Source organism: Stenella coeruleoalba (assembly GCF_951394435.1).
Source record: "Stenella coeruleoalba genome assembly, chromosome: 9".
NCBI lineage: Eukaryota > Metazoa > Chordata > Mammalia > Artiodactyla > Delphinidae > Stenella > Stenella coeruleoalba.
The window spans coordinates 92,592,944-92,616,833 of record NC_137155.1 but is presented as its reverse complement, the minus strand read 5'-3'; the positions used below and the strand labels follow the sequence as shown (position 1 = coordinate 92,616,833).

Here is a 23,890-nt window from a genome sequence, read left to right as displayed (position 1 = left end):
AAGTAATCGTAGGAGTCACACGCTCCCTGCCACACGGCCCCGCCCCCCATGTCATCCTGTCCCTGTGCTTCTGAATCTCACTGATGACGAATCCAGACACTTGTTTCCGGCAGTTGCACCCAAACGCCGTTGTGCCAGTCTGGACTAGATTCTCCCCTGGAGGCCACGCCAAAGGGGAAGCTGGATCCCACTCACCACCCGCAGCCTCCTGGCCCCACAGAGCTGCCGTACTTAACTAAGCGCCTCCTCTGGGCTGAGCGTTAATTGAACACTTTGTTGCTAGTCATCTCACGAGGTGTGGGGTGCCCTCTCTTTAACCCCGGAAACAGTTAAATCGAGAAGAGAAGCACCCAGTGTGGGCCACCTCCTTTCGTGTGGGAACAGAGAAGAGGTTGTGAAGAGAACTCTTCTGTTTGTATTGCGGCCTCGGCCGGTTCATCTGCAGTCAACTGCAATTCCATCTTCAGACTCCCGACTTGAAATTCACCTTTTCCACTCTTGCCAACCCCTCCTTTTCCAGCTGCTCACCACACCCACACCCGGCCAGCACTGCGACAGCTGGTGCCCACCACCTTTCTCACTTGCTGCCCAGTCTAACCCCCTGGGCCCTAGTCTGTGCTCAGTTCCGGGTGCCTGAAATGCCAATCTGGGTGAAAGCTAAGGCCGTGGGGCCTTTTGGTCACAAATATCTACAGTTTGAGTGACTGCTCTGCTGTGCTCAGGAGGTTCCTGTCACAGGCAGCTGACTCTCCAAGCCCGTCAAAGGTCAGCCCTAGAGGGGCTGCCCTGGAGGGCAGGCACCGGTCGGGCTCTGGGAGGGGTTGATGCTGACATGTCTCTCTGACACACAGGGCTCTACAGGACAAGACTTCATTTTGGGGTTTGGCTCCCAACCTCTCAGCAGCTCTCGGTGCTGAGCGGGGATGGGGGGAGGCACAGCCTCTACACTGAGTCTGCTTCCTCCCAGCCTCCAACTAAACCACGCTCATGGGGTCAGCAGGCTGCAGCTGCCCTGGGCATTGGGACCCCCTGAAGCTGTGTCGGGCCTCCTTGGAAAGGGCACTAATTTGAAAAGGAAGAGGGTGCCTTCCCCCGCGTAGAGCTTTATCTTCCCCAAAAGACCAGGGTTCAAGGGGTCAGCTCTTAGCGGCTTTGTCCTTCTCCCTCTCCTACTGGGGCCTCTCTGACGGTACCCATGAGGTGTGTGGACACCACTTTCCTCCCCAGCCTCTCTGGGGAGAGGACAGTTCTACCTATGGACACAAGCCCCATGGTGGATGGATGCCCCCACTCCAACCAGGACAAGACTCCCGTCAGGAAGAAACAGCTCTTAGGACAGCAAGCTTCCCCAGAGTTCTTCTGGACGCTAACATTTTATTATGAACTATGGTTTTTCCATTAAAAAAAAAAGAAAGGGAGTGCGTGTGCTGGGGAAGTGGGTTTAGCTGGGACCCTCGGTGATCAGGGCTCGGACAGGCCTCCACAGTCATAATCGAAGCCCTGTGACAGCACTTCCCTGTCTGATGCTGCCTAAGGTAGTCATAAAATGGGGCGGCTGGGGGGCATCGGGGGAAGGAAGAAAACAAATCACGAGAGGTCTTGCCCAACGGATTCATCCCCAGAACATAACATTTCAGAACTGGAGGGAAATTTAAAGGTCACCTATTCCCCCAGCTCTCACCCCTTATTGAGCGTCACCCCCAGAAGTTCGGCTTGGATCGGTCTGGGGTGAGGCCCTAGCATCAGTACTTTTAAAAGTTCTGCAGGTGATTCGACTGTGTGGTGATTAAGAACCACTAACCAGGCAGAAGGGAAGCAACACCCTCACTCATTCCCCGTGGGGAGGGGCCTCAGGTCCCCAGTCCAGCCTAAGGGCTTTCCTGGCGTCCCCAGAGCCCTAGGGCTCCTGGGCGGTACCTTAGCAAATGGGAGACAGGGCTTCCAGGCACCCTCCTGCCCCCCACTGTCTGCCCCACACCCTCTTCTGGGAGAGTTCCTACCCGGGGTCTCAGGTGAGTGGGAAGTGTCTCAGGGACCACCCCCTCTTCAGGTCACAGTGATGTGTGGCCTGGCCTGGGAGGATCACTGGGCCCATCACTCGTTCTCTGGAAGCTGTCAGAGTTGGAAGGCTTACTTAGCACCTGGGAAGGATGTGAGCCAAGTGCCGGCCTGGCGAGGGGAACGTGCAGGGGATGACGATCGCCTCGGAAGAGAAAGAGTATCGGCTCCCAGGGCTCCTGGATTTCTGCTCTGCCCGAGGCCTGTTTGCTCAGCTTTTCTCGGATCCCTGGGAGCCCTCTCTAGAGCCTTAGAAAAGCCCCGTTTTACTGGAGCCCATCTTTGTACAACCACAAGAGTCTTAGAGAGAACATTCACTACAAACACAGCCACTCCACTTTTAGCTTTTCACTTTTTGGGGTCCACGGAAGATTCTGACTGGAAGGTGGAAACAAAAAAGACTCCGTGCTGCTAACACCAAGTATGGAAATCCCGGGCCAAGTGTGACCCTCGCTTCAGTGAGGAGGACACCCGGGTGCAGAAAAGGTGGTGCGGCTGGTTTTGGGGGCCCCCGTCTCAGCGGGAGACCGGAAGGAGGGGTGAAGGAGCCACCGTGCCCCTCCCTCCCCAGCCTCTGCCCTAAGTGCCGCTGTGGGACCCACAGGGAGGCAGTGCTGGGCAGGGGCAGCTGACCCTGACGGCAGAGGATCCGGGAGGCACAGGGTGTCTGTGCTTTGGGGGAACAAGGATAAGCGGTCAGGCACGAGGTGGAATCCTGCAACTCTCCTCCTCTCCCAACCCACAGCTCACTCACTGAACCCCAGATCTCTCCGTCCACCTAGAAGGATAGCCGCCTCCTTTCTCCAGCCAGACCCACCCCTCCACCGCCTGCCCCTGCTGAGACCCTGAGTCGGGCCATTCACGTGGTGTCTACCATCTACCTGATGGTGGTTTCCACGCATGGGACTCACTGTCCTTTTTCCCCACACATATTTCTAACTCCCTCTGTCCAAGCCCAATTCCCCCTCTTCCTAACTCCATGCAAGTCATCCACCCACTTCTCCCCGAGGAGTGTACTGTGATGGGCATGCCGCCCGTTAGCTTTGGCTTCAGACTGAGACTCAAACCAGGAGACCAAAAAGCACATCTCAGCTCCTCAGGGGAAAAGAGGCACGTGTAGATAGTGGATTAACCTTTACTTCCCGTGGACTGGAACCTATTCCCTCATAGCTACACAGTTCTGCTCATATACAGCCCTTTATAAGGGTGCAGTCGGTTCTATGGCCCTGACAGTAATAGAGGGTAAGGGAGACGTGTGACGAAGGTCTAGCCCCGTCTTACCACCTTTAGAGCCTCGTTGGGAAACGGAGCGGCATTAAGACCCATAAATCAAGGGTAAAGGTACGCTTTTGAAGGGGAAACTGCCCAGATAGCACCTGCCGCCCACCCCAAAGTATAGTATGTGCATAAAACGCCCGAGTATCACGTGGGTTCTCACTTGCCCCAGATCTGACACCTCGCTCGACGCCATCGCCACAGTCTTTCCCACACCAGGTGGGCAGACGCCCGAGTGCAAAGACCAGCAGTGGAGAGTGGCTAAGAGGAGCTCAAAACATGTTCGCTGATTGAGTGAATGAAAGGGCCCCGCCGAGCCTGGGCCTTCGCCCACACGCCCACCAGCCATTCTCTCGGAATCCCAGTAACCAGGAGCGCCCCCCCCCCCAATCCCGCAGTCCCCAAGTCTTACCTCCCATGAGGAAGAGAAGCCCTGCCACATACTGCATAAGGCCTCGGTCCCAGCAGCAGCCCAGCACGCCGATGATCCAGCCGAAGAGGATGATGGCCACCGCCATGCCCATGAAGCCGGCCGTCATCCTACGCAGGTCTGCGGGGAAGCAGGCAGACAACAGTTAGCATCAGAGCCCGGAACTCAGGGTCCAGTGCACCCCGGCCCCGGGCGAGGGGGCAGGGAGGCCACCTGCCCTTTACAGACAGGTTGGTACAACCAAGCTTCCTCTGCAGAGGACAGAGCCCTCAGTGGTGACTGTCTCCTCGCGTGCAAACACATGCTGGGGCCGCGTGGTCCACTCGCACAGGGAGAGATCATCATCATAGCTGTCATTTCTTTTAAATCTCCTTTGTGCCAGGCACAGCACTGTTCTTCCCCAGGCTTCTCTCTCAACCTTCTAAGATATGTACTGTCTTTATCCCTATCTGAAAAATGCAGCAAGTTGCGGAAAGCCATACAGTGAGTGGTAGGACAGGGCGACAAGCCCAGATCTGTGCGGCTCCCCAGTCATAATCCAGCATTAGTCACCTCTCCGGGCAGGGAGAACCAGACGAATGGACCGTTAGAGCTGGGCTGGGTCGGGTCCTGGCAGTCTGGCTGCACCTGCCAAAGGACTCCCTCCCTTCCCTCCAGGGTTTGCTGGTCTCCCAGGAGGTCAGGAGTGAGCATGAAGCTGCCGGCGGCATCGCTTTCCTCCTTCTCCAGTCCGGCCCCCAGGGTCTCAGCTCCCTGTGCACGTGAGGCCGCAGGGTGGGCACCGTGCTTCCTGCTCTCAGACTGTACCCCCGAGGAGGCCTCCTCAGGTCAACCCGGTTTTCCAGATCAGGCCCTTCTCCGCTCTGCGCCCCACTGACCCGCCAGACAAAGCCTGGCGTAGGCACAGAGGGGAGGAGGGCCGTCTGGAAAGGTGGTATTTTTAGCAGAAGGGAGAGGGCAGAGCTGCTGCCATGTCAGCCTCATTCAGCAACTGGCTCGGCCTGGCTTCCTCCCAGTTCCACCCCGCCCTCCAGTGCCTCCTCCCCTGCACCTGCCTCCCCTGGAGCCCGGCCTTCTTACCGCCCTCCTGGGTAACACACCACAACGGGGCTCCCAACAGGAGCCGTTTGTCTGGGCCTCTGCCCTAAGGGGTGGGAGGTGGGGATTTCAGAGCAGCCTGGAGATCCCCTGGGCGTTCCCTTCTCTTGGAGGAAGGGAGGGAGGAATGTGTGTGTGCGACGCTGAGGACCGGACAGCAAACTACACCAATCCCCACCCCCCCAACCCCCCGCATCCAAGCAAGCACGGACGGTCTCTTCTCACCCCCGGGAAACGAACACCCAGGTTTCCATGGGGCGTACCTCACAGGCATCACGTCCCTTCTCTGCCTCTCTCCCACTCCAGTGCAGAGCAAACAGAGGATCCCTGGCACAGTTTGGCTTGAGGCCTCCTGCCCTCCCTGCCGCCACCCTCACGCTGGAGATGGATGTGGTCCACGAGCCTTGCCCTGACACTGAATATCAGACACTGGAAGCCGCCTCCCCGCCCTCCAGGGAGGAAGCTGGTTGGGGGGTGGGGGTGGGTGGGAAGGAGAACAGCAGCAGAGCCTCCCCGAGGAGGCGGGGGGACCTGACAGGGCCCTTTCACAGAGGCAGAAATCCACAGAGAGCCCGTTCCTGCTTTACTGAGTTCTCCTTGGTCCTCCCCACCCCTGCCGACCCGGAGTGCCCGCCGCAGCCAGGCAGCAGTCACATCCGTTACTCTTTGCTCTGGGGGCTCCCTCCACTCTCCACTGTAGTCAAGGGCAAGCAGGTGATGGGAATGGGAAAAGAGAGGTCAGGGTATTTTCAGTCTAAAGGAGATTTATATTCCCTTAAACAGGTCAGGAAATTTTTCTTCTATACCCCTGTGAAACCAATGGTTCCCTTTTCAGTAACTGGAGGGTTTCCAGGAAAAATCTCGGCCCCTCTGCCAGCACTAGAGAGGACCAACCTGCGGAAGCCCCAGAGCCCCTTCCAGCTGCACTTGGCCGGTACCGGCCCCTGGGCTGTGCAGACCCATGGGAGCAAAGGTACTGCCTGGGGAACTGAATGGAGACGGGGTCCTGTAAGGTGTGTGCACTTGGGCCAGGGATGGAAAAGCGCGCTGGGCAGGAAAAGAGAAATGCAAATCATTAAAAGAGGGAAGCGTATTGCTGTTGGTGAACGAAAGCAGAGTGCTTTACTTAGAAGAAAACAGAGCAAAAGGCAGGAAGGGAAATGGAGAGAATAATTCCTCTTCCAAAAGTCCTGAGACAGATAGTAGTCATCTGTGTCCCAGGTCAGGGAGGGCTGTGTCTCCAACACAGACTAGGTACACTCTGCTGTCTCCCAAAGGCTTGGTCAACAAAAGCTGAGGGTCACGTTAAGTTGTTGATCTGGAAAGAAGGATGAAAACCAGAGGTCAGGTCTGAGTATTTTCACTGACCTGGGAGGATATTCACCATCACCCTATGAGCCTGATTTTGCTAGAGCCATGCAAGTACGGCTGGTTATTTTGCCCTCAGACCCACGTGGTAACTCAGGGCAGCTGCAGCAACAACTTATAAGGTAGGCAGGACAAGAAATATTCCTATTTTGCAGGATTTAAAGAAGTTACATAATTTATTAACAGTCTCAAACCCGTGAACTAAAAAAAGGAGTGAGTTGGGTTATTGAGTTGTGTGGGAAAGTAAAGTTAAAATGTAATTAATGTATCTAGTATTTCTTCCTCCCAAATTAAGCCAGGATTATAGTTACAAGATTTTTTTTTTTAAGACAGAAATTCACACAGAAGGGGAAACTAGGAAAGGAGACAGCGGCAACAGAAGATTGGAAACCGTAAAGCTGAGAGACAGTATAATCGCCTCAGCAGAACTACAGAGCTAAGGCGAGAGCCAGCAGGGGGGAAGCTGGAAACCATCTTGCCAAATCCCCAAAAGGCTCAGGAACTGGCATCAGGAAGTTAAGCAGAGGGGAGGGAGATAAAACAAGGATTTGGTACAAGTTGTCTGAGCTGGAACTAGAACCCTAGCTCCCCTCACCCACTCTACACCTCTGGGGCTACCCCCTTTCCCGCACCCCCCAGGGTGGAGTGGGCATACTTAGGACTGGGGGCTGACAAGCTCAGGTGAGGGCTGGCCGGCACAGCTGAGGGTCATTATGCACAGAGCAGGTGTCTGTGCACATACAGAACGTTGAATGCTTACCCTTGAGACCCCAGACCTCTTCTGCCTGGCTCTCAGAAGCAGACTGCCCTGCCTTTGCCCTATAGCCTGGAAGCTGGGAGAGACCTTTCTGGTGATGACCAGCACAAGAGAAAATATCTAGACACATTGCCGCCGTGTGTCGCAAGGGAGGCATAAGCAGCCACTCCCAGCAGCCACAGCGAAGCTTCCCATTGGCAAGCCCACCCCCGACTCAGGGCTTCCAGGCAGCCCCAAATACCTGAGAAAAGCTATAAGCTGGGAGAAGAGCTTGAGGAAACAAACTGCAGGGAAAAGAAACAATAATTAAAAATTACTCCTGGGAAATGCAAATCAAAACCACAATGAGATACCACCCCATACCCGTCAGAATGGCCATCGTCAAAAAGACCACAAATAACAAATGTTGGTGAGGATGTGGAGAAAAGGGAACCCTTGTGCACTGTTGGTGGCAATGCAGATTTGTGCAGCCACTGTGGAAAACGGTATGGAGGGTTCTCAAAAAACTAAAACTAGAACTACCCTATGACCCAGCAATTCCACTCCTGGGTAAATATCCGAAAAGAACAAAAGCACTAATTTGAAAAGATACATGCACCCCAGTGTTCAGAGCAGCATTATTTACAATCGTCAAGATATGGAAGCAACCTAAATGTCCATCAACAGATGAATAAAGAAAATGTGATAAATATATTTATACACACACACACAATGGAATACTACTCAGTACTCTATAAAAAAAATAACAAAATTTTGCCATTTGCAGCAACATGGATGGACTTGGAGGGCATTATGCTAAGTGAAACAAGCCAGACAGAGAAAGACAAATACTGTATGACATCACATATATGTGGAATCTAAAAAATACAACAAACTAGTGAATATAACAAAAAAGAAGCAGACTCACAGATACAGAGAACAAACTAGTGCTTACCAGTGGGGGGATGGCAGGGGGAATACAGGGGTGAGGGTGGGAGAAACAAACTACTGGGTGTAAGATAAGCTCAAGGATGTACTGTACAACATGGGGAATATAGCCAATATTTAACAATAACTGTAAATGGAAAGTAATCTTTAAAAGTTGTATAAAAATTTTTTTAAATAAATTAAATTATTAATATCCCCAAGAGACAAGAGAAGAAACACAGTTTGCCTCCATGAAATACGAACAGGATACTATTGAAAAGAACTCTCTGAAGAACAAAAATAATACCTTATAATAATGGAATCAAAATCACTGAAATTAATATTATAAAATCAATTCTAATTTATGGATTAACAGTCCTATCTTGTTCTAAAATATTTAGGAGTCTTACAAAATGCACACAGTATAACAGGATAAAAATAATCAACAAGGAAATGAAGGAAAGAGAAAATAAAAAAAAAAAGAAGATGAAGCCAGATATCACATTCACACACAAAATTTGGTCCACGATGTCTTTAGAAAGGTTATTATAGTCACCATATTTGGATTTAAGGCATTAGATATTATTTTGATTATCTTTACATCTTTGTTGTTTTTTATTTGCATTTGAGAAAATCCCGAAGGCCACTCTGCCTATGGAATGACCCACATATAGATGGCCCCATTCCTGCCCACCTGCATTAGCCCATGTGTCAATTTCATTTCTTTAGGAGTAAGAATCTGCCTTTTTTACTCTTTGTGATTTCTCACTGTGCTCACAGCAGTACTTTGCACCCAGGAATTTACATAGCTTGTACAGTTAACCCTTGAACAAAGAGGGGAGTTGGGGCACCGACGCCCCGCACAGTGGAAAATCCACGTATAACTTATCGTTGGCCCTCTGTACACTTAGCTTCTCTGAATCCACGGTTCTGCATCCGTGGATTTAGTCAACCACGCATGTTGTGCTGCTGTAGTATGTACTCTTGAAAAACACCCGCGAATAAGTGGACCCATGTAGTTCAAAACTGTGTTGTTCAAGGGTCAACTGTTATTTCTTTCCCCGTCTTTTCCTGCCTTTTTGTAGAAAGAAGGAAGGAGGCAAGGAGGGAGGGAGGGAAGGAGGTGAGGTGGGGGGAGGAAAGGAAAAAGAAAAGGAAAAAGAAAACCTAACTCAACTATCTGAAGCCATGGGAAAATATTCTGCAGGGTCAGCCTAAGAATAATCCCCTTGGAAAGAACTTGGAATAGTGAGTTGGGCAGGCAAAGGCTGAGATAAAGAAAAATCTTCTCATGAATTGTGTTGGGTTTGAGTCTAATATCTGTATTCCACGACCGTAATGTTTGACATTCTAATGTTCGAAATGAGAAAGGTGCATTCTAAACTTTCTAGAAAAAGAATTTAGCTCAGTGCAGTGGAAAGGAGCGGGCAGAAGCGGGTGGATGATGAGGACAGAGGAGGAGGAAAACCAGGAGAACCATTAAACAGAAGCAGAAAAAAGCCGTTCTCCCTCGTGGAAAAATTTTTATTTTGAAGTTTACGCTCCTATTAACATTTAAATTGAAAGGTATTGCTTGCAACTCTACCTAGGAAACCAGGATATCTGCATTTAAATAAACACCATTCAGAGAAGGAAAATATATATGGGCTCTGAATTTCTTTCTATTTGCTCTTTAAAGAACTCAGTACAAAAAAACTGATGAGGGCTGGGATTTTCTTCTCATTAAAAAAACAGAGATGGTCGGGATAAGTATGGGTTAGACCTTGCTGTGTCAGTAAAGACAGGTGATGGGGAGGGCAGACACTGTATTAACAGTCCAGGGTGAAGAGTATGGCGAAACCAACAAGGTCATGGTCCTCTTCTGCTGGCCACGCGAGGCACCTCTGCCTGAGATGAGCACTGCCTTGGCTATAAGGATGGAAGAGTGTCAGCTGCCCTGGTAGCTGGACATGCATTCACAAATTAATCAGTCCCTTTGGGGTTCAAGGTCACAAGAATTGGAGGGCAGAGCAAGGTGGTGAGGACAGAACTCAGTGCTTTGGCCCCAAGGGATCAGTCTGGAAGGTTAGAAGTGGAGAGAGATAGTTGGGCGATGAACATGTTAGCCGTGGGATCAACTCAGGACAAACTGATTCACAGGGGAAGGAATATTCCAGGAACCAATTACTGCACAGCAACCATCTCTGAAGGAAGTGGGGCTTGATTCTGGGTAACCACACAGAGATTCAACAGATGCGGATGCAAGCACGGATTCTTGGAATCAGGCTGCCCTGATTCAAATCCTGGCTCTGCCGTGTACTGGCTGCGTGAACTTGAGCACGTTAGTCCCTCTCTCTGGATCTCAGTTTCCACATCTATAATGGGAGGTTATAACAGTGCCTACTTCAAAGGGTTATTAAGAGGATTAAATAAGTTATTATGTATAAACTGCTTAGAATAGTACCTGGCACAAAGCGAGAGCTATACAGATGTAAATAGAAATGGAAGACACTTAAATTAAAGCTGTTCTCTTTTTTCATACACCACATCTCTCACACGTGTTGTGCAAGAGCACACAAGAGCTAAGCGGCATGTTGGGGTTAGCCCCTAATTAAGGATTGGTACCCAGAGGGAACAGGTTTCTGGGGTCTGTTCTTGTACCTCTCTCGGGTACCAGGAGAGGCTGAGGTGAAGGCTTTATGCATCTACTTGTTAATATTGAGATGCATCCACCCTGGAGTGGTGATGCTCCTTATCCTTGGGGGACCCAAAACAGCTAGAGGCCATGGCAGCTAATAGCAGAGGTGCCGGGGGCCATAGAGGCTGCTTGAAACCTGGGCTCTAGCATTGAGCACTGTACTGATCTAAAAGGAAGAGGCATGGGGCAAGACCCTAACTTTTCAGTGATCTAATTAGTTAACAGTGAAACAGAGAAGTAGCGCACAAATCTGGAGTAGGAACCTATGTTGATGTCTTCTTTGTATATGTGATTAAAAGGTTTTTGCCTATGGCTTTCTTCCAGAGTATAAGTCGGTTCAGCATCGTGATGTAGTTGTATTTAAGAAACCATTTTTATGTGAAAACAAAATAGTTCTTGGGTTTCCATAAGAAAGTGTCCTCTGCCCATCCCTGTGCCTCCACCTTTCTCCAAGAGCCCCGTGTTCCAGTCATGAAAACACTGCAGTTCTCTGAAAGGCTTGGCATTTTCCTCCCTTTCCTTGATGACGCTGTGCTCTCTGCCAACATGGCTGCCCACACGTTCCACCGGGCAAGCTTCTCATCATCCTTAAAATTTCCCTAAAAAGTAAATGTCTGGGAGGCTTCTAAGGTGCTTTAGCCGACACTGGCGTCCAGTGCTCCAGGCTCCTGTAGCACGTGGCTGATAATCATTCCTCCAACACTTACCACGTCTTACTGTAATTATTTATGTCTCCCTTCCTCCAGCAAATGTGAGCTTGTTCAGGGCTGTGGTCGTGTCCGGTTTATTTTGCCTTCCCAGTCCCCAGCGCGTTGCCCGGCAAAAGCAGGTGCTCAATAAATGTCTGCTAAGTGAGATCACCATCCCACCCTGTGATGATTGCTAAAACTGTATGCACCATGGACTAAAGCAGAATGAAGAGGACGCGCTCACCCAACTCAACCCACTCCAGTGACTCAAACGTCATTGTGACTTGAAGCCAACTTCTCTCTCCTCCAACCTTATTTTTTAAAAGTCAGCATTAATTATTGCTTAACAATTCAACGTAATTTTTTGCTTTTTTTTTTGTGTACACAAAGAAAAGAAACATCATCAACATAGGTTAGGTTTCCGATCGCACAGAGCCATGCAACATGGGGACTCCTTACCATAAAGTTTAATGAGCACATGTGAAACCCCACAGATCACGATTCCAACAGACCTTTCTGTGCTGTCCCCACAAGTCAGGAAGAGATCGTGGGGGAAGGTAGTTGCTGTAGAAACGAGAAGTGGTTTCTGGGTCAGAAGACGGGCTTGGCGCTTCCTGCTCCTCAACCCTACCTCCGGATTAGAGAGCTGCCATAAATAGGGACATTATGTGATATAGCATATACAAATCACATCCATTGTCAAGACAAGGGAAGGCAAATTGCAACATTTGTACCCGCCTGATGAAAGAAAGCTAGGTCAGCAGCTAAAGCAAGTGCCTGGAGAGAAGAAAGAATGGGGAAAAAACCCAGAACCGAGAGGCAGAGTCCCAAACAAAAAAAACCCTCAAGAATGACTCCCTCCTCCCTGCTGCCACACTGCTGAGCCAACAGCAGAAACTGCAGACAGGAATGATGAGAAGGAAACTACAGCGCAGCCAGCCAGATACACGCGAGTAGACCCACTGGGTGCCCAGTTCTCTGTCCTCGGGGGTCTTCCAGCCGGGAACGACGAGCTAAACCAATACAGTCGCTATTCCACCCTAGAGAAGCTCCCAACTCTCCTCCTCTAGATCACGTGTCACTGACAGCTGCTCTGAGTGCAGAGGACAGAAATCGGGGTGGCAAGAATGTGTCCCCAGAGGGTCCCCACAAGGCAATGAGAAGATAGGAGCTTTAAGACACGTGGGCACCCTAGAGAGCACTATGCTTTCCAGAAACATGCTGCAGGCGCCTGAGAATCGGTTGATTGCAAAGAATGTGAAAGGCCTGGGGAAGAGGAAGATAAATAGGAATGAGCGTTTATTGTGCATCTACTATGCGCAAGGCGCTGGGCTGGGCAATTTACACGGGACACGCCTGTGAAGCCTCGCAATGGCTCTATAAGGAAGATACTATTTCTCTCATTTTGTAGACTTAGCTATGGAGACAATGGAATTTCAGTCGATCAAGGTCACACAGCCAGGCAGAGGCAGGCCTGGGAAACGGCCTCCCTCTGCCCATGCCCTTTCCATTCGATTCCGTGCTGCTTCAAACCCCAGAAGAGAATTTAACATTCAGTAAAATGTAATGGAATATTATTCAGCTGTTAAAATTACTCTCGTGGAGAATGTCAATGACCAGGGAAAAGTTCACAACAGAATATTAAATGAAAAATAATGCACAAGCCTATCTATTCCATACAACCCCTAGGCTGCGGGTGTACGTACGTGCATCCACGCACGTACACCCACGTGGGAGACGCAAGGGAGAAGTACCCCAGATGCTAACAGGGAGCCTTTCTGGGTTGTGATGTTTGGGGTTTTGTTTGTTCTTTTCTCCAATGAGAATGAATTCCTTTAACAATGAAACGCTGAGTTCTCTGGGAGATGTGAGCTTTACTGCTTTTTAAAGTTCTAAGTACAAATAATGAGGCACACCGAACTGATAGGAGACGTTGATCTCAGGCCTGGCCGCAGATTCCTTCTCATGAGTACCCCCTTCTTAAAGACACACTGCCACTCAGTAGTTTCTTCAGTCTTTTCAACAGTGAAAGCAAGACTTGCCAAGCTGCTCTTTGGCCAACAGTATGGACTGTGGAATACTTGCCATCAGAGGGCAGTGCTTCCTTTAGCTGGCAGCTCCAGCTCAGGCCAGCACAGGAACGGGGCTCTAAGATGTCGCTGCCCTCCGCTGCCATTCTTTCCACATGGGATGCCGTCAGGGAGGTGTGCGGGGCCCCTCAGTACTCTCTGTCTGACTAGATCCCGTGCTTTAGGGGCTAGGCACCTTGCAGATACCCGAGAACCTCAGACGGCTCACACGGATGTCTCTATAGCAATCTTCTCACCCTCAAGCGTCCCTTCCACTAATGAGGTTCCCAGGAACAAGCACAGCAATTTCTGTTTGAATGACACGATGGTGTAGAGATAAACAAAACACGGAACTTGATGTCAGAAGACCTGCCTCTGAGGCCCAGTTCTCCCCGTGTTGGCTGGGATGCAGCGTACAGGTCACACCAAACTCTTAGTTCTGAGGCCTAAGAACGATACAGAGAGAACAACAATGGGGCAGAGAACAGTGGATGGCGAGCGCCCTGCTCCCTCCACGTTCTCCAGCTGCGTGGGCCTTACGGCAGCCAGGGCTACACGTGGGAGCTGAGGACTTGAAATCGTCATCAAGCACCTGGGCTGAGACACGTACATGTACAATACACACCAGCTGTCCAAGACGGTATGAGTTTTCATGAAATACCGGAATAATCTGTACACTGATTACATGCTGATGTGACAGTATTTGGGATATACTGGAGTAGATAAAATATGTGATGAAAATTAGTGTTATTATTTGTTTTTACACAGTTAATGGGCTAGTAGAACATTCTAAATTGGATTACAGTTTGCATGATATTTCAATGGACAGCACTTTTTTTTTTTTTGAATTTGCTGTGTTGGCAACACAGCACTTATTTATTTAACATCTTTACTGCTGTATAATTGCTTTACAATGGTGTTAGTTGCTGCTGTATAACAAAGTGAACCAGCCATATGCATACGTATATCCCCATATCCCTTCCCTCTTGCGTCTCCCTCCCACCGTCCCTATCCCACCCCTCTAGGTGGATGCAAAAGACCGAGCTGGTCTCCCTGTGCGATGCGGCTGCTTCCCACGAGGTATCTATTTTACATTTGGTAGTGCATATACTGGACAGCACTTTCTGTTTTTTCGGTTTTTTTTTCTTTTTTTTGCGGTACGCGGGCCTCTCACTGTTGTGGCCTCTCCCGTTGCGGAGCACAGGCTCCGGACGCGCAGGTTCAGCGGCCATGGCTCACGGGCCCAGCTGCTCCGCGGCATGTGGGATCCTCCCGGACCGGGGCACGAACCTGTGTCCCCTGCATCGGCAGGCGGACCCTCAACCACTGCGCCACCAGGGAAGCCCAGTATTTTCTAAAGAGAAGGGTAAGACATTGGGCAGAACTTGCTACGAGGGTTTTGCAACTTGAAGTGTACTCTCCACCTTCAGTTTACACACAGAAGGAGATTAGGGGGCAGAGACTGAAGAGGGAGGGTTCTTAGAAGAGAGTCAGCAAAGGGCTGCGTGTTTCCCTTCCTCCCACGATAGCTTCCCCACTCCCAGCACCACCTCCTCAAGCCAAGAAAAGGGCCCTTGAGAGAACCATTTGGAGAGCGGCACACAGGTACCCTAGAGTTTAGAGGACACAGGGCATGGTACCTACGTGTGGCCCGAAAAGATGAGGCGAGAAGCCGGTTAGAGTTGCCCATGAAAGCAAAGACGAAGCTACACATCCAGAGTCTGGCTGGGGAACGATCCTGTGCTTTCTCCACGGGCCAAGCGGAGGCCAACGAAGACTAAAGGTTCCTAGAAAAGACGCGACCCAAGAGCTTCACCTGGTAGGGTGTGATGACTGCCACAGAGTCCTATGAGGGGTAGCGTCAAAATTGGGGGCTGAGGAAGGAGTGGGACCAGGTCAGCTGGAAGGTGCACTGCCCACATCAGGAGACGATGAGGTGTGGTCAGTCACTGAGAAGCTTTTCCAAAGGAATCACAAAGGTGCCCTGCAAGAGACAGATCAGCACTTGGGCCTTGCTGCATGCAGGGCACCAAGAGACAGCAACGCCACCAGGCAAACAAGACCCCGCGGGCCTTTTACCCATCGTTCTCTCGACCCCCCCACCCCCCGGCCTGCCCCAACCCTAGAGGAAGCAGTAGTAGTATAGCTAAAGGGGGGCAGGTGGAACGATGCTGAAGAAGGAGCAGAACAGACCTTCTTTCTTACTGCACGTTTCCAGGAGGGGGTCAAGCCCATGCCCTGGGGAAGGGAGAAGATTTAAACCAGATACAAGACCGACATTCTGATACTAGATCCGACTCAAATGTTAACATCTACAAATGCAAGTTTACTAATACCTGAAGGTTACCCAAAGAAACTGTGGGATCTCCTATAGATGTCAACTAAGAACGGGAGATCAGACAGAATGGGGCTAAAGGGTGGTAGTGAGAATAAAAGTTGTAGATGCAGCCTTTTCAATAAATTGGTTAAAAATGATCTTATACAAGTCATATCTGAAACAAGAATGATCACAATACAGCCAGCCTTTTTCATGAGTCAGGCGTGTCCTAAGCACTTCCTATACCTTATCCCATTTAATCTTCCCAACAAATTGAAGAGTTTATAATGCTCCTTTTATTGATGAGATAAAAAGTAACTTGCCCCAAGTCAGGCAGCTTGCAAGTAGGAGACTCCAAAACCCAGGCTTTTAGTCACTTTGCTCTGCAGTCTCTTGGAGTCATTGACCAAGTGACATCTGTGACAACAGCCCTTTGCAAACTGTAAAGTACCACCACAAATACCAGTGATCATTTATGTTCACTGGCAGGCTGCAAGGCAGAGGAACAAACACAGGGCACCCAGGGGGCGTTACTGGTATCCTCTAATGTGTAGTTAGCAGTCTCAGGACACACTGGTCATTACAAACAACACGGGAAATCCAAGACAAATAACTTCTCCCCCTCCCTGGCCCTTCCCCAAGTCTTTAAATTTGCAATCCAGGCAAATTTTGTTTTCTAATTTAGAAGTATGATAATGAAGGGCCTAAGAAGTGTGTGCTTGCCTCTGGCCACATATAAGCAGAGAGGTTTTCCAAAGCCCATGTGCATGGGGTGGCAGGAACAGGCAGTGTGACAGAAAAAAAAAAAAGGGTGCTTTGTAGTAGTAAGGACCATGGAATAGTGGGTGCGCACTGCCCCGGGCAACAGGATATCTGGTCTTTGACCCCTGCTACTAGTTCTATTACTTTAGGTAAGTCCTATAATTGCAGGGTTCCTCTACGTTCTGAAATGGGGATAATCATACCTTTCCTGCCTGGAGGTCTGGGGTAGACCAGATGATTCTGCTCTAGCAGCTGTGATACTCAGCCCCATTTCTGCAATATGCCAGCCTGTCTTTAGCTCAAGACACGGAGCACAATTCAGAAACAATGGGTACATTACTAACACTAATACTACATCCTGGGGCCATTTCTGAGGAGTGCTGAATGATCATAACTCAAGCAGGTAACATAAATCAAGGGAGGCTGTACGCCTCCCACAAGGCTGGGCGTCCCGGGCATGAGACACAGAGCCGCCTCCTCTGTGTGGTCAACCTCCCATCCCCCACTCCGGGTCTCTCCCTGGTAAGGGGACGCTCGGTAGCGATCAGTAGTGAGTGAGTGGACTTGGATGACCTACCTCCCTTTCCCCTTATGCCTTCCTCTGTGGCTCCCCTGGCTTGTTTTTGGAGGCTTCCTGTGACCCAGGCTTCTTTGGCAAATGGTTAAATCTCATTCAAATAAAGATCTTGCCAAGAAAAGGGCCTCTGTAAGGAAACTAAAAGTATATCATACCCTCCACCTAAAAACAATTCATCAACAGAAATTCCCTCTCTGGGGTCAACTTATACTCATTTATTCATTCATTGCATGTTTAGCAAGCAGCAGCTATGTTCAACAACAAAACTGGGTCCCTGGCTTCAATGAAAGGTACTTTCCAGGGAGAGAGACAAATGATTTCCATATACGCATACGTATCACACCATGGCAGGTGGTGATAAATGCTAGAAAGAAAAATAAAGTAGGTGACAGGGATGAAATGTAATGGGGCAGAAGTGGGGGAGTCGCTAATTAACAGAGGGAGGTTAGAAATGATCTTAATAAAGTGACACTTCAGCAGATACCTGAGGAAGTGCGGGAACAGACAGGTGGATATCTGAGGGAAAGGCATTCCAGGAAGAGGGAATAGGAGAAGCAAAAGCACTCAGGCAGGAATCTGCTTAGCACACTTGAGGAACAGCAGGTAGACGACACATTCTACATAATCCTGTAGGATATCTTTCTCTTCCCAATTATTAGTGTAACACGCTGACTTAGAGCCACGTGATAATCCTAGTGATTGTTTGGAAGCAAAGAAGTACTTGGTATAACCAGCTAAGTTCTCTTTCAACTTAGGGAAAGAAAAGCAGTAGAATTGATAGGAATTGGTGACTAGCTAAATATGAGAGATGAAGGAGACACATCACTGATGATCCCCAGGTCTCTGGCTTAGATAAGGGGGAAAATAATGATGTCATTGACCCAGATACAGAGTAAAAGAAGAAGCAGAGAGTGTTGCTCCTCTGTTTGAATTCAGTTTTATTTTTATTCACTTTTTGGAGGGGGATGGGAGAAAGAATGTGAAGGGCAGGTCTTGTAGGAGAAGAGAGGATGCTAAGGTCAGTTTGTTAAGCATTTAACAGACATCTAACTGGAGATGTCCCTTATGGTACTTCTCATAAAAGTGAGAAGACACAAAGGTGAAGGACAGAATTTGAACATCAAGATTTAAGGGATGAGAAGAGGAAGAGAAGAAGAATGAGAATGGGTGCCTAAGAAGGGCGGGGCAAAATCCGGCATAAGGGTCATCCCGGGAGGGAAAGGAAGAAAGGTTTCAACGATGGCTAATGATGCTGAGATCAAATAAGACCTTATGTTAGAAAACAGTCAGAAAGGCTTGCCGAGCACCGACTGTGTGCCAGGCATTGTGCCAGCCACACGGAACACTGCAATTCACAAGACTGGCATGGTCTCTTCCACACAGAGCTCACTAGGTTCACAGCTAGGAGGTCCCCGCGACCTTGGCATAGGCTCCTTGAGTGGAAGTCGACCTCACTGAGTTCCTAGGAACGAATAGGAGGTAAGGAAATAAAAGTCACTCTTTGACACTCTGCTTTCAGGTGGCCTGACTCTAGTGAAGAGGAGGGAAACGGAGAGACACTTAGGATGGAATGTGGAGTGAGGGGGATTTTTCTTTTCCTAAAGTCTTTAAGACTTGCCTGTATTTCTATGCAGAGGAGAAAGAATTAGCAGAGAGGATGAACCCGAAGGTATCAGAGGCAACACCCATTCATGTGCTCTGAGTCTTATCCAGATCAAAAGAGCAGACTCGCACCCAAACGCAGCCAAGTCCCTGCTTCCACTTGACAAACGAGGGCAGCAGAGCCTGGCGGTGAGAAACGCTGAGCCTGAGGGTCAGACGATCTGGGCTTGAATTCCAGATCTACCACTTACTAGCCATGTGACCTTCACGGCTCCGTGCCTCAGTTTCCCCATCTGCGAGCAGGGATAATAACAGTTATCCTCAAAGACTGTTATGACGATGATATTTTTATATCACTTAGAGGCTGGCCCAAAGTAAGTGCTATGCAAGTGTTGGGAAAGTAAAGTCTAGAAACAGACACACGATTTACACATACGAAGCTTGGTAGATGGGAGGAGGGTTAGAAAATGGGTGAGCACACGGGTGAGTATGTATCTTTCTTCTTCCAAAGCCATGCAGCGCTCAGCTCAGAACCCCACCTTCTCTGAAACTCTCTTGGGGAGTTCTACCCAGAATGACACATTCTGTAGGAAGTACCCAGCATGGAGCATACCTGTGGGCCGACCTCTTACTTAGGGCACATTCATCCATTCACTGACTCATTCATTTGTTCATCACCCACAGAGCTCCATCCCTCGTCCAGGTATCGTTCTACAAAGATGGGTAAGACACTAGCCCTTCCCTCGAGAAGGCTGCTGGTCCAGAAAGCCTTGGGTCTTCTCTCCTGCTGTCTGCCATGTGTGGTGTGGTCATTCAACCGCTCAGGAACTGGGACAGCATCATTTCTTCTCTGTGTCTCTCAGAGCATCTAATACACAGTAGGAGCGCCAAAACCCCACAGGATGAAGGAATGAACGTCTATTCCATTCTGTAGGCACCCGAATGAGTAGGAGCCCACACCGTCTCCCAGACGATGAGTTATCAAGGGAGAAAGGAGCTGACGCTTCTTTGTCCCTTACTACGTGCCACGCACCGTTGACAGTACACTACTCACTTACAGCCAGTGGGTGAGAAAAAGCCTTTCCTACTCCTTTTGTTGAAAACTGATGCCTAATGGCTTCATTCTTATGTTTTCAAATGTTTTCCATTATGTGTGGTTTGCTTTCTATGCTTGAAATGTCTCACGTGACTGGAAACATTTTTCATGCTTCACGTGTAGTCAGTCGCTTTGGGATTTTGCCAGTGTTTGGCTGTTGGGTCTTTTGTTAAGTAAATGCTTGTTATGTACTTTGGTTCTGCAAGACAAGAGCAAGCCCACCCCTCTGGCCCCGCGTGCACACTCTCTCCCTCTGCCCTCGACGTTATCTTTGTTCTGTGGCAGCCTATCAAAGCCCGTTCCAGCAATGTGCCTAATTAGTAAGGCCAGGGTCATCGGCAGATGAGTGAAAACCCAGAACCAAACAGGAATCATTGGGCAAAAACATTTTTTTTCGGTTCTTCCAGGGGAACTAGTGTGTTTGGTTTACCTCCAAGTCAGAAAAAATAAATAAATAAATGGATCGTGGATTTTTTTTTTTTTTTTTTTTTCCGATACGCGGGCCTCTCACTGCTCTGGCCTCTCCCGTTGTGGAGCACAGGCTCCGGACGCGCAGGCTCAGCGGCCATGGCTCACGGGCCCAGCCGCTCCGCGGCATGTGGGATCTTCCTGGACCGGGGCACGAACCCGTGTCCCCTGCATTGGCAGGCGGACTCTCAACCACTGTGCCACCAGGGAGGCCCGGATTTTTTTTTTTTTTTTAAATCATGATGGCCAAAATATTGAAGGCAAGATGTTTATATATTGGTAGCCCATCTTTTCTACCCCTCCAATGACTTCTAAAGGAACAATAACCAAGTTGTGTAGCCTACGCTAGCTCATCAGGTCTTTACGCTTCCCGTGTCCTCCCGCCCAGCAGCACAAAGCAATTCTCAAGTTCAAGATTCATTTTGGCCTTCTGGGGACACTGTCCTTGGCACTGGAAAAGGGAAAAAAGAGTCAAGGGCTTCTGGCCTTGTAGCATTTGGATGCAGGGGTGGGGGGAACATCCCCCTGGACTGGAACTCATGGGTCTGTGGGTAGAATGAACTCTGCTGGCAGAGTCACCTAGATGTGCTTGGGCAGGTTAAAAACAAAGAATTCATTGTCCTGCCTGCTTAGAAGGCTCCAGAGAGCACAGGGCAAGAAGACTTAAGGTTTTAGAACAGGAAGGAGGTTGAAACCTGGCTCCTTCAGGCTCTGGGACCTTATGACCCACCAAAGAATTTAAAAGAGAGCATTCCCCTTTATTGTAAAGTTAGAGTGTATCTGAATTTATATTAAACTGTACTTAGGCTGCATTCCAATATACTTGTAACCTGCCTAAATGAGAGCTAAATGTCTGATATCTATTAATGCTACCTGAAGGTGCAGACCTTTCCCCTGGGCTTTCTGGACACCTCGTCAAGGGTGGTCTGCCTGTGCTTCTAATTCTGAACCTCTAACCCCCAATTCCTCATCTTCACTGTCAAAGGGCTCCTCCTCTACCGATGCCAATGGCATCACCAACCTCATAACCTTCTGTCCCCCATACTCCAGCAGCATTCTGAATCCCCTTTTTTGCCACCTTCCTTTCTGAACAGTTGCCAAGTTCCCCGGATTTCGCTTCCATGATAATTAACCCACGTGATTCCCCTCTCCTCCTGACTGTCTGGTCCAGCCCACCTCACCCCACCCCTGGTGCAGTCAAAGGAGCCTGCACTTCGTTATTAGGGTTAACTACTGGCTCCATAACTTCCGGCCCCAAGACCTTCAGCAAGTCTCAGTTTCCCCACCTCTAAGGACAGGAGATAAAATGAGAGAATTTACATGAAATGCGTGCACAGCATCCGGCCCCTAGTTGGAGCCCAGGGAGCAGCAGTTCCTTTCCTACTTGCTGCTCTGCCCCCCAGAGTCCTTCCTCCCAGCATTTCTCTGCTCCGATCCATTTCATTCTCTGCTGCCAGATTAATTCTTCAAATGCAAAACTCACTTTCTCACCTCTGTGCTCAAAACCTTGAACTGCTCCCCACTGTGTCTCGGAGTAAAGTCCACACCGAGGGCCTAGTTTAGGCCCTTCATATCTGACCCTCACTACCAGCACAATCACTTTTCTGTCTTCTCTCCTTCACATCCCCTGTGCTGTGGCCACCTGGATGGCTGACGCATCTCCGAGATTGCCCTCTGCTCTCCTAGCCTCTTTCCTTTCCTGATGCTGGAGAGAAGGCACCTGCTCCGTGTCTATGTGTCCAGTTCTGACCCATCCAGCTCAGCTCAACCCTTGGGAAAGTCTTCCTGATACTTGATTTGTGGCAAAAACCAAAATAAATAATAACGCACACGTCATTTACCCAACTTTTAGCACTCTGCAGGGATCATTTAATTGTCAAAGTTAAATAATGTTTATGTTAAGGAGATGCCATTACTAAGTATATAAATTTACAGTAGCTTAGTGTGTTTTGTGGGTGTGGGGGGGATAGACAGAGATGAAAGCTAAGACACTAGCTTTCGGTATAGAGATTTCCATATTTCTAGATAGTAAATTAGTTTGAGAAATAAAAGTCATTTGCAGATATTCTCTAGTGAAGTATTATTAATTCCCGAACGTTATAAGCTGACCAGGCATATCCTTCTATGTAAGAAGTGTTGCAGACGTTAAAAACCCAGCTGTGAAAACTGAAAACAACTTAAACTACTCCAATAATTGGGACACAGTTAAATAAATTATGGTATGCTCACATTAGAGGCTATTATGCAGCCGTAAAAATGACGTTTTTGAAGAAATTAAATGATGTTGAAAAATGCAAGATAAGAAATTGTATATTCTGTCTGCTCCTGGACATATAATAATGACGAATATAATCGCAAATGATAACAACAGTCAGCAAGAAAAAAAGACCAAAAGAAAATATACCAAAAGGTTAATTGTGCAGGAAGAAGATTACGGTTGTTTTTTATATCCTTTATCCTTTTCTGTAGTTTCCAAATTCTCAATAATAAGCATGTGTTGCTTTTACAGTCAGAGAGGAAAATATTCAAAGCATGATTCGAAAACAAATACAGCAACAAAAAAATGTCCTTGGGCTTAGATGAGGCAATATAAGGATAGAGGAAGTTCAAGCAGCCCTTTCAGCATCCTCTAGCCAGAAGCTGTCGCCCCCTGGAGGCATTTGGTTTCCACAGCCTAATCACAAAGGTTTCCTCATCAACAGCCTCTGAACCAAATCCTGTGACCAGCTGCACACTAAGGAGTGACTTCACCTACAGGTAAGATGACCCAAGAATGCCAGGCAAAGGAGTCAAGGTCTCGCAAAAGGACAGACCTTTTTTTTTTTTTTTTTTCTGTAACACCTCTGTCCGTGATTGACGATGCATACTGGTAGAAGGCATTATTTTATTTATTGAGTTGTTCAGATTCTTAAGACGATTATGCATCTGTGCACTAAGCAATCTCTCTGTAGGTCTCTTTCAAGGATCAGAACATGCACAGGGATCTCCGAAAGCGCCAGTGAGACTTGAAATGATTACAGATTGATGGACACGTGCTGTGATTGGGGCGGGAAAAACACAGGGATATGAAATCAGTTTTCTACAGACAAGGAGATATAAGCCCTGAGGAACGTATCAGCTGTAAAATCCTGAATGTCAGACAGAGGATGGGCCAGCAGAAAAGTGCTTTGAACTTGGCACCATGCTTGGCACATAGAAAGTGCTCAGGCAATATTCTTGGTTGACCCACTGACAATTTTTCCAATGTGAAAGATCATCATGACATGGCAGTAGAGTGCTACCATCTGTGCTTCTTTGTGACATCATGAAGCTGAGTGTTCTTCCAAAGATCCAAAGAGAGCACAAGAGTTTACCAATTACATTGATGCTTTTTCATTAAGAGTGGAAACGTTAAAGCTTGAGACTCAGGGTCTGGACTCAGACTGCCTGGGTTTAAGCATTGGCTCTTGCCAGCCATGAGACTTTGGGCATCTCTCAGCCTCAGTTTCCCACCTGTAAAATGGGGTTAATAACAGTGTCTCCTTTAGAACCTGAGGGTTAGGGAGGATCACGCATGATACCTATTAGATGCTCCATGAAAGGGAGCTATTTGGGGCACTGGACACTGGCTGAGCTTCACTCCAGGTTCCACTGAACACTCCGTGTTGTTGGCAAAGTGGTTCCTTTCCACTCCCTCATCTGAATCTGCCCAAATACTCTTCTGCAAATGGCTTAGATAAAGTAAAACCCAACCTGTTGCAG

The 23,890-nt window shown here is 48.7% G+C and overlaps 1 protein-coding gene across 3 annotated transcripts in view; it reads right to left on the bottom strand.

The window, feature by feature from the left end:
* TMEM178B (transmembrane protein 178B) overlaps window positions 1–23,890 on the bottom strand; it is a 372,296-nt gene that overhangs the window by 39,939 nt on the left and 308,467 nt on the right. For all 3 annotated transcript variants that reach the window (XR_013829753.1, XM_079931482.1, XM_079931483.1), the window contains one exon: window positions 3,746–3,883. Coding sequence is in view for 2 of the 3 variants with exons in the window: in XM_079931482.1 (XP_079787608.1) it covers window positions 3,746–3,883 (138 nt within the window). In the remaining variant the exon portion in view is untranslated. The remainder of the gene's footprint in view (window positions 1–3,745; window positions 3,884–23,890) is intronic.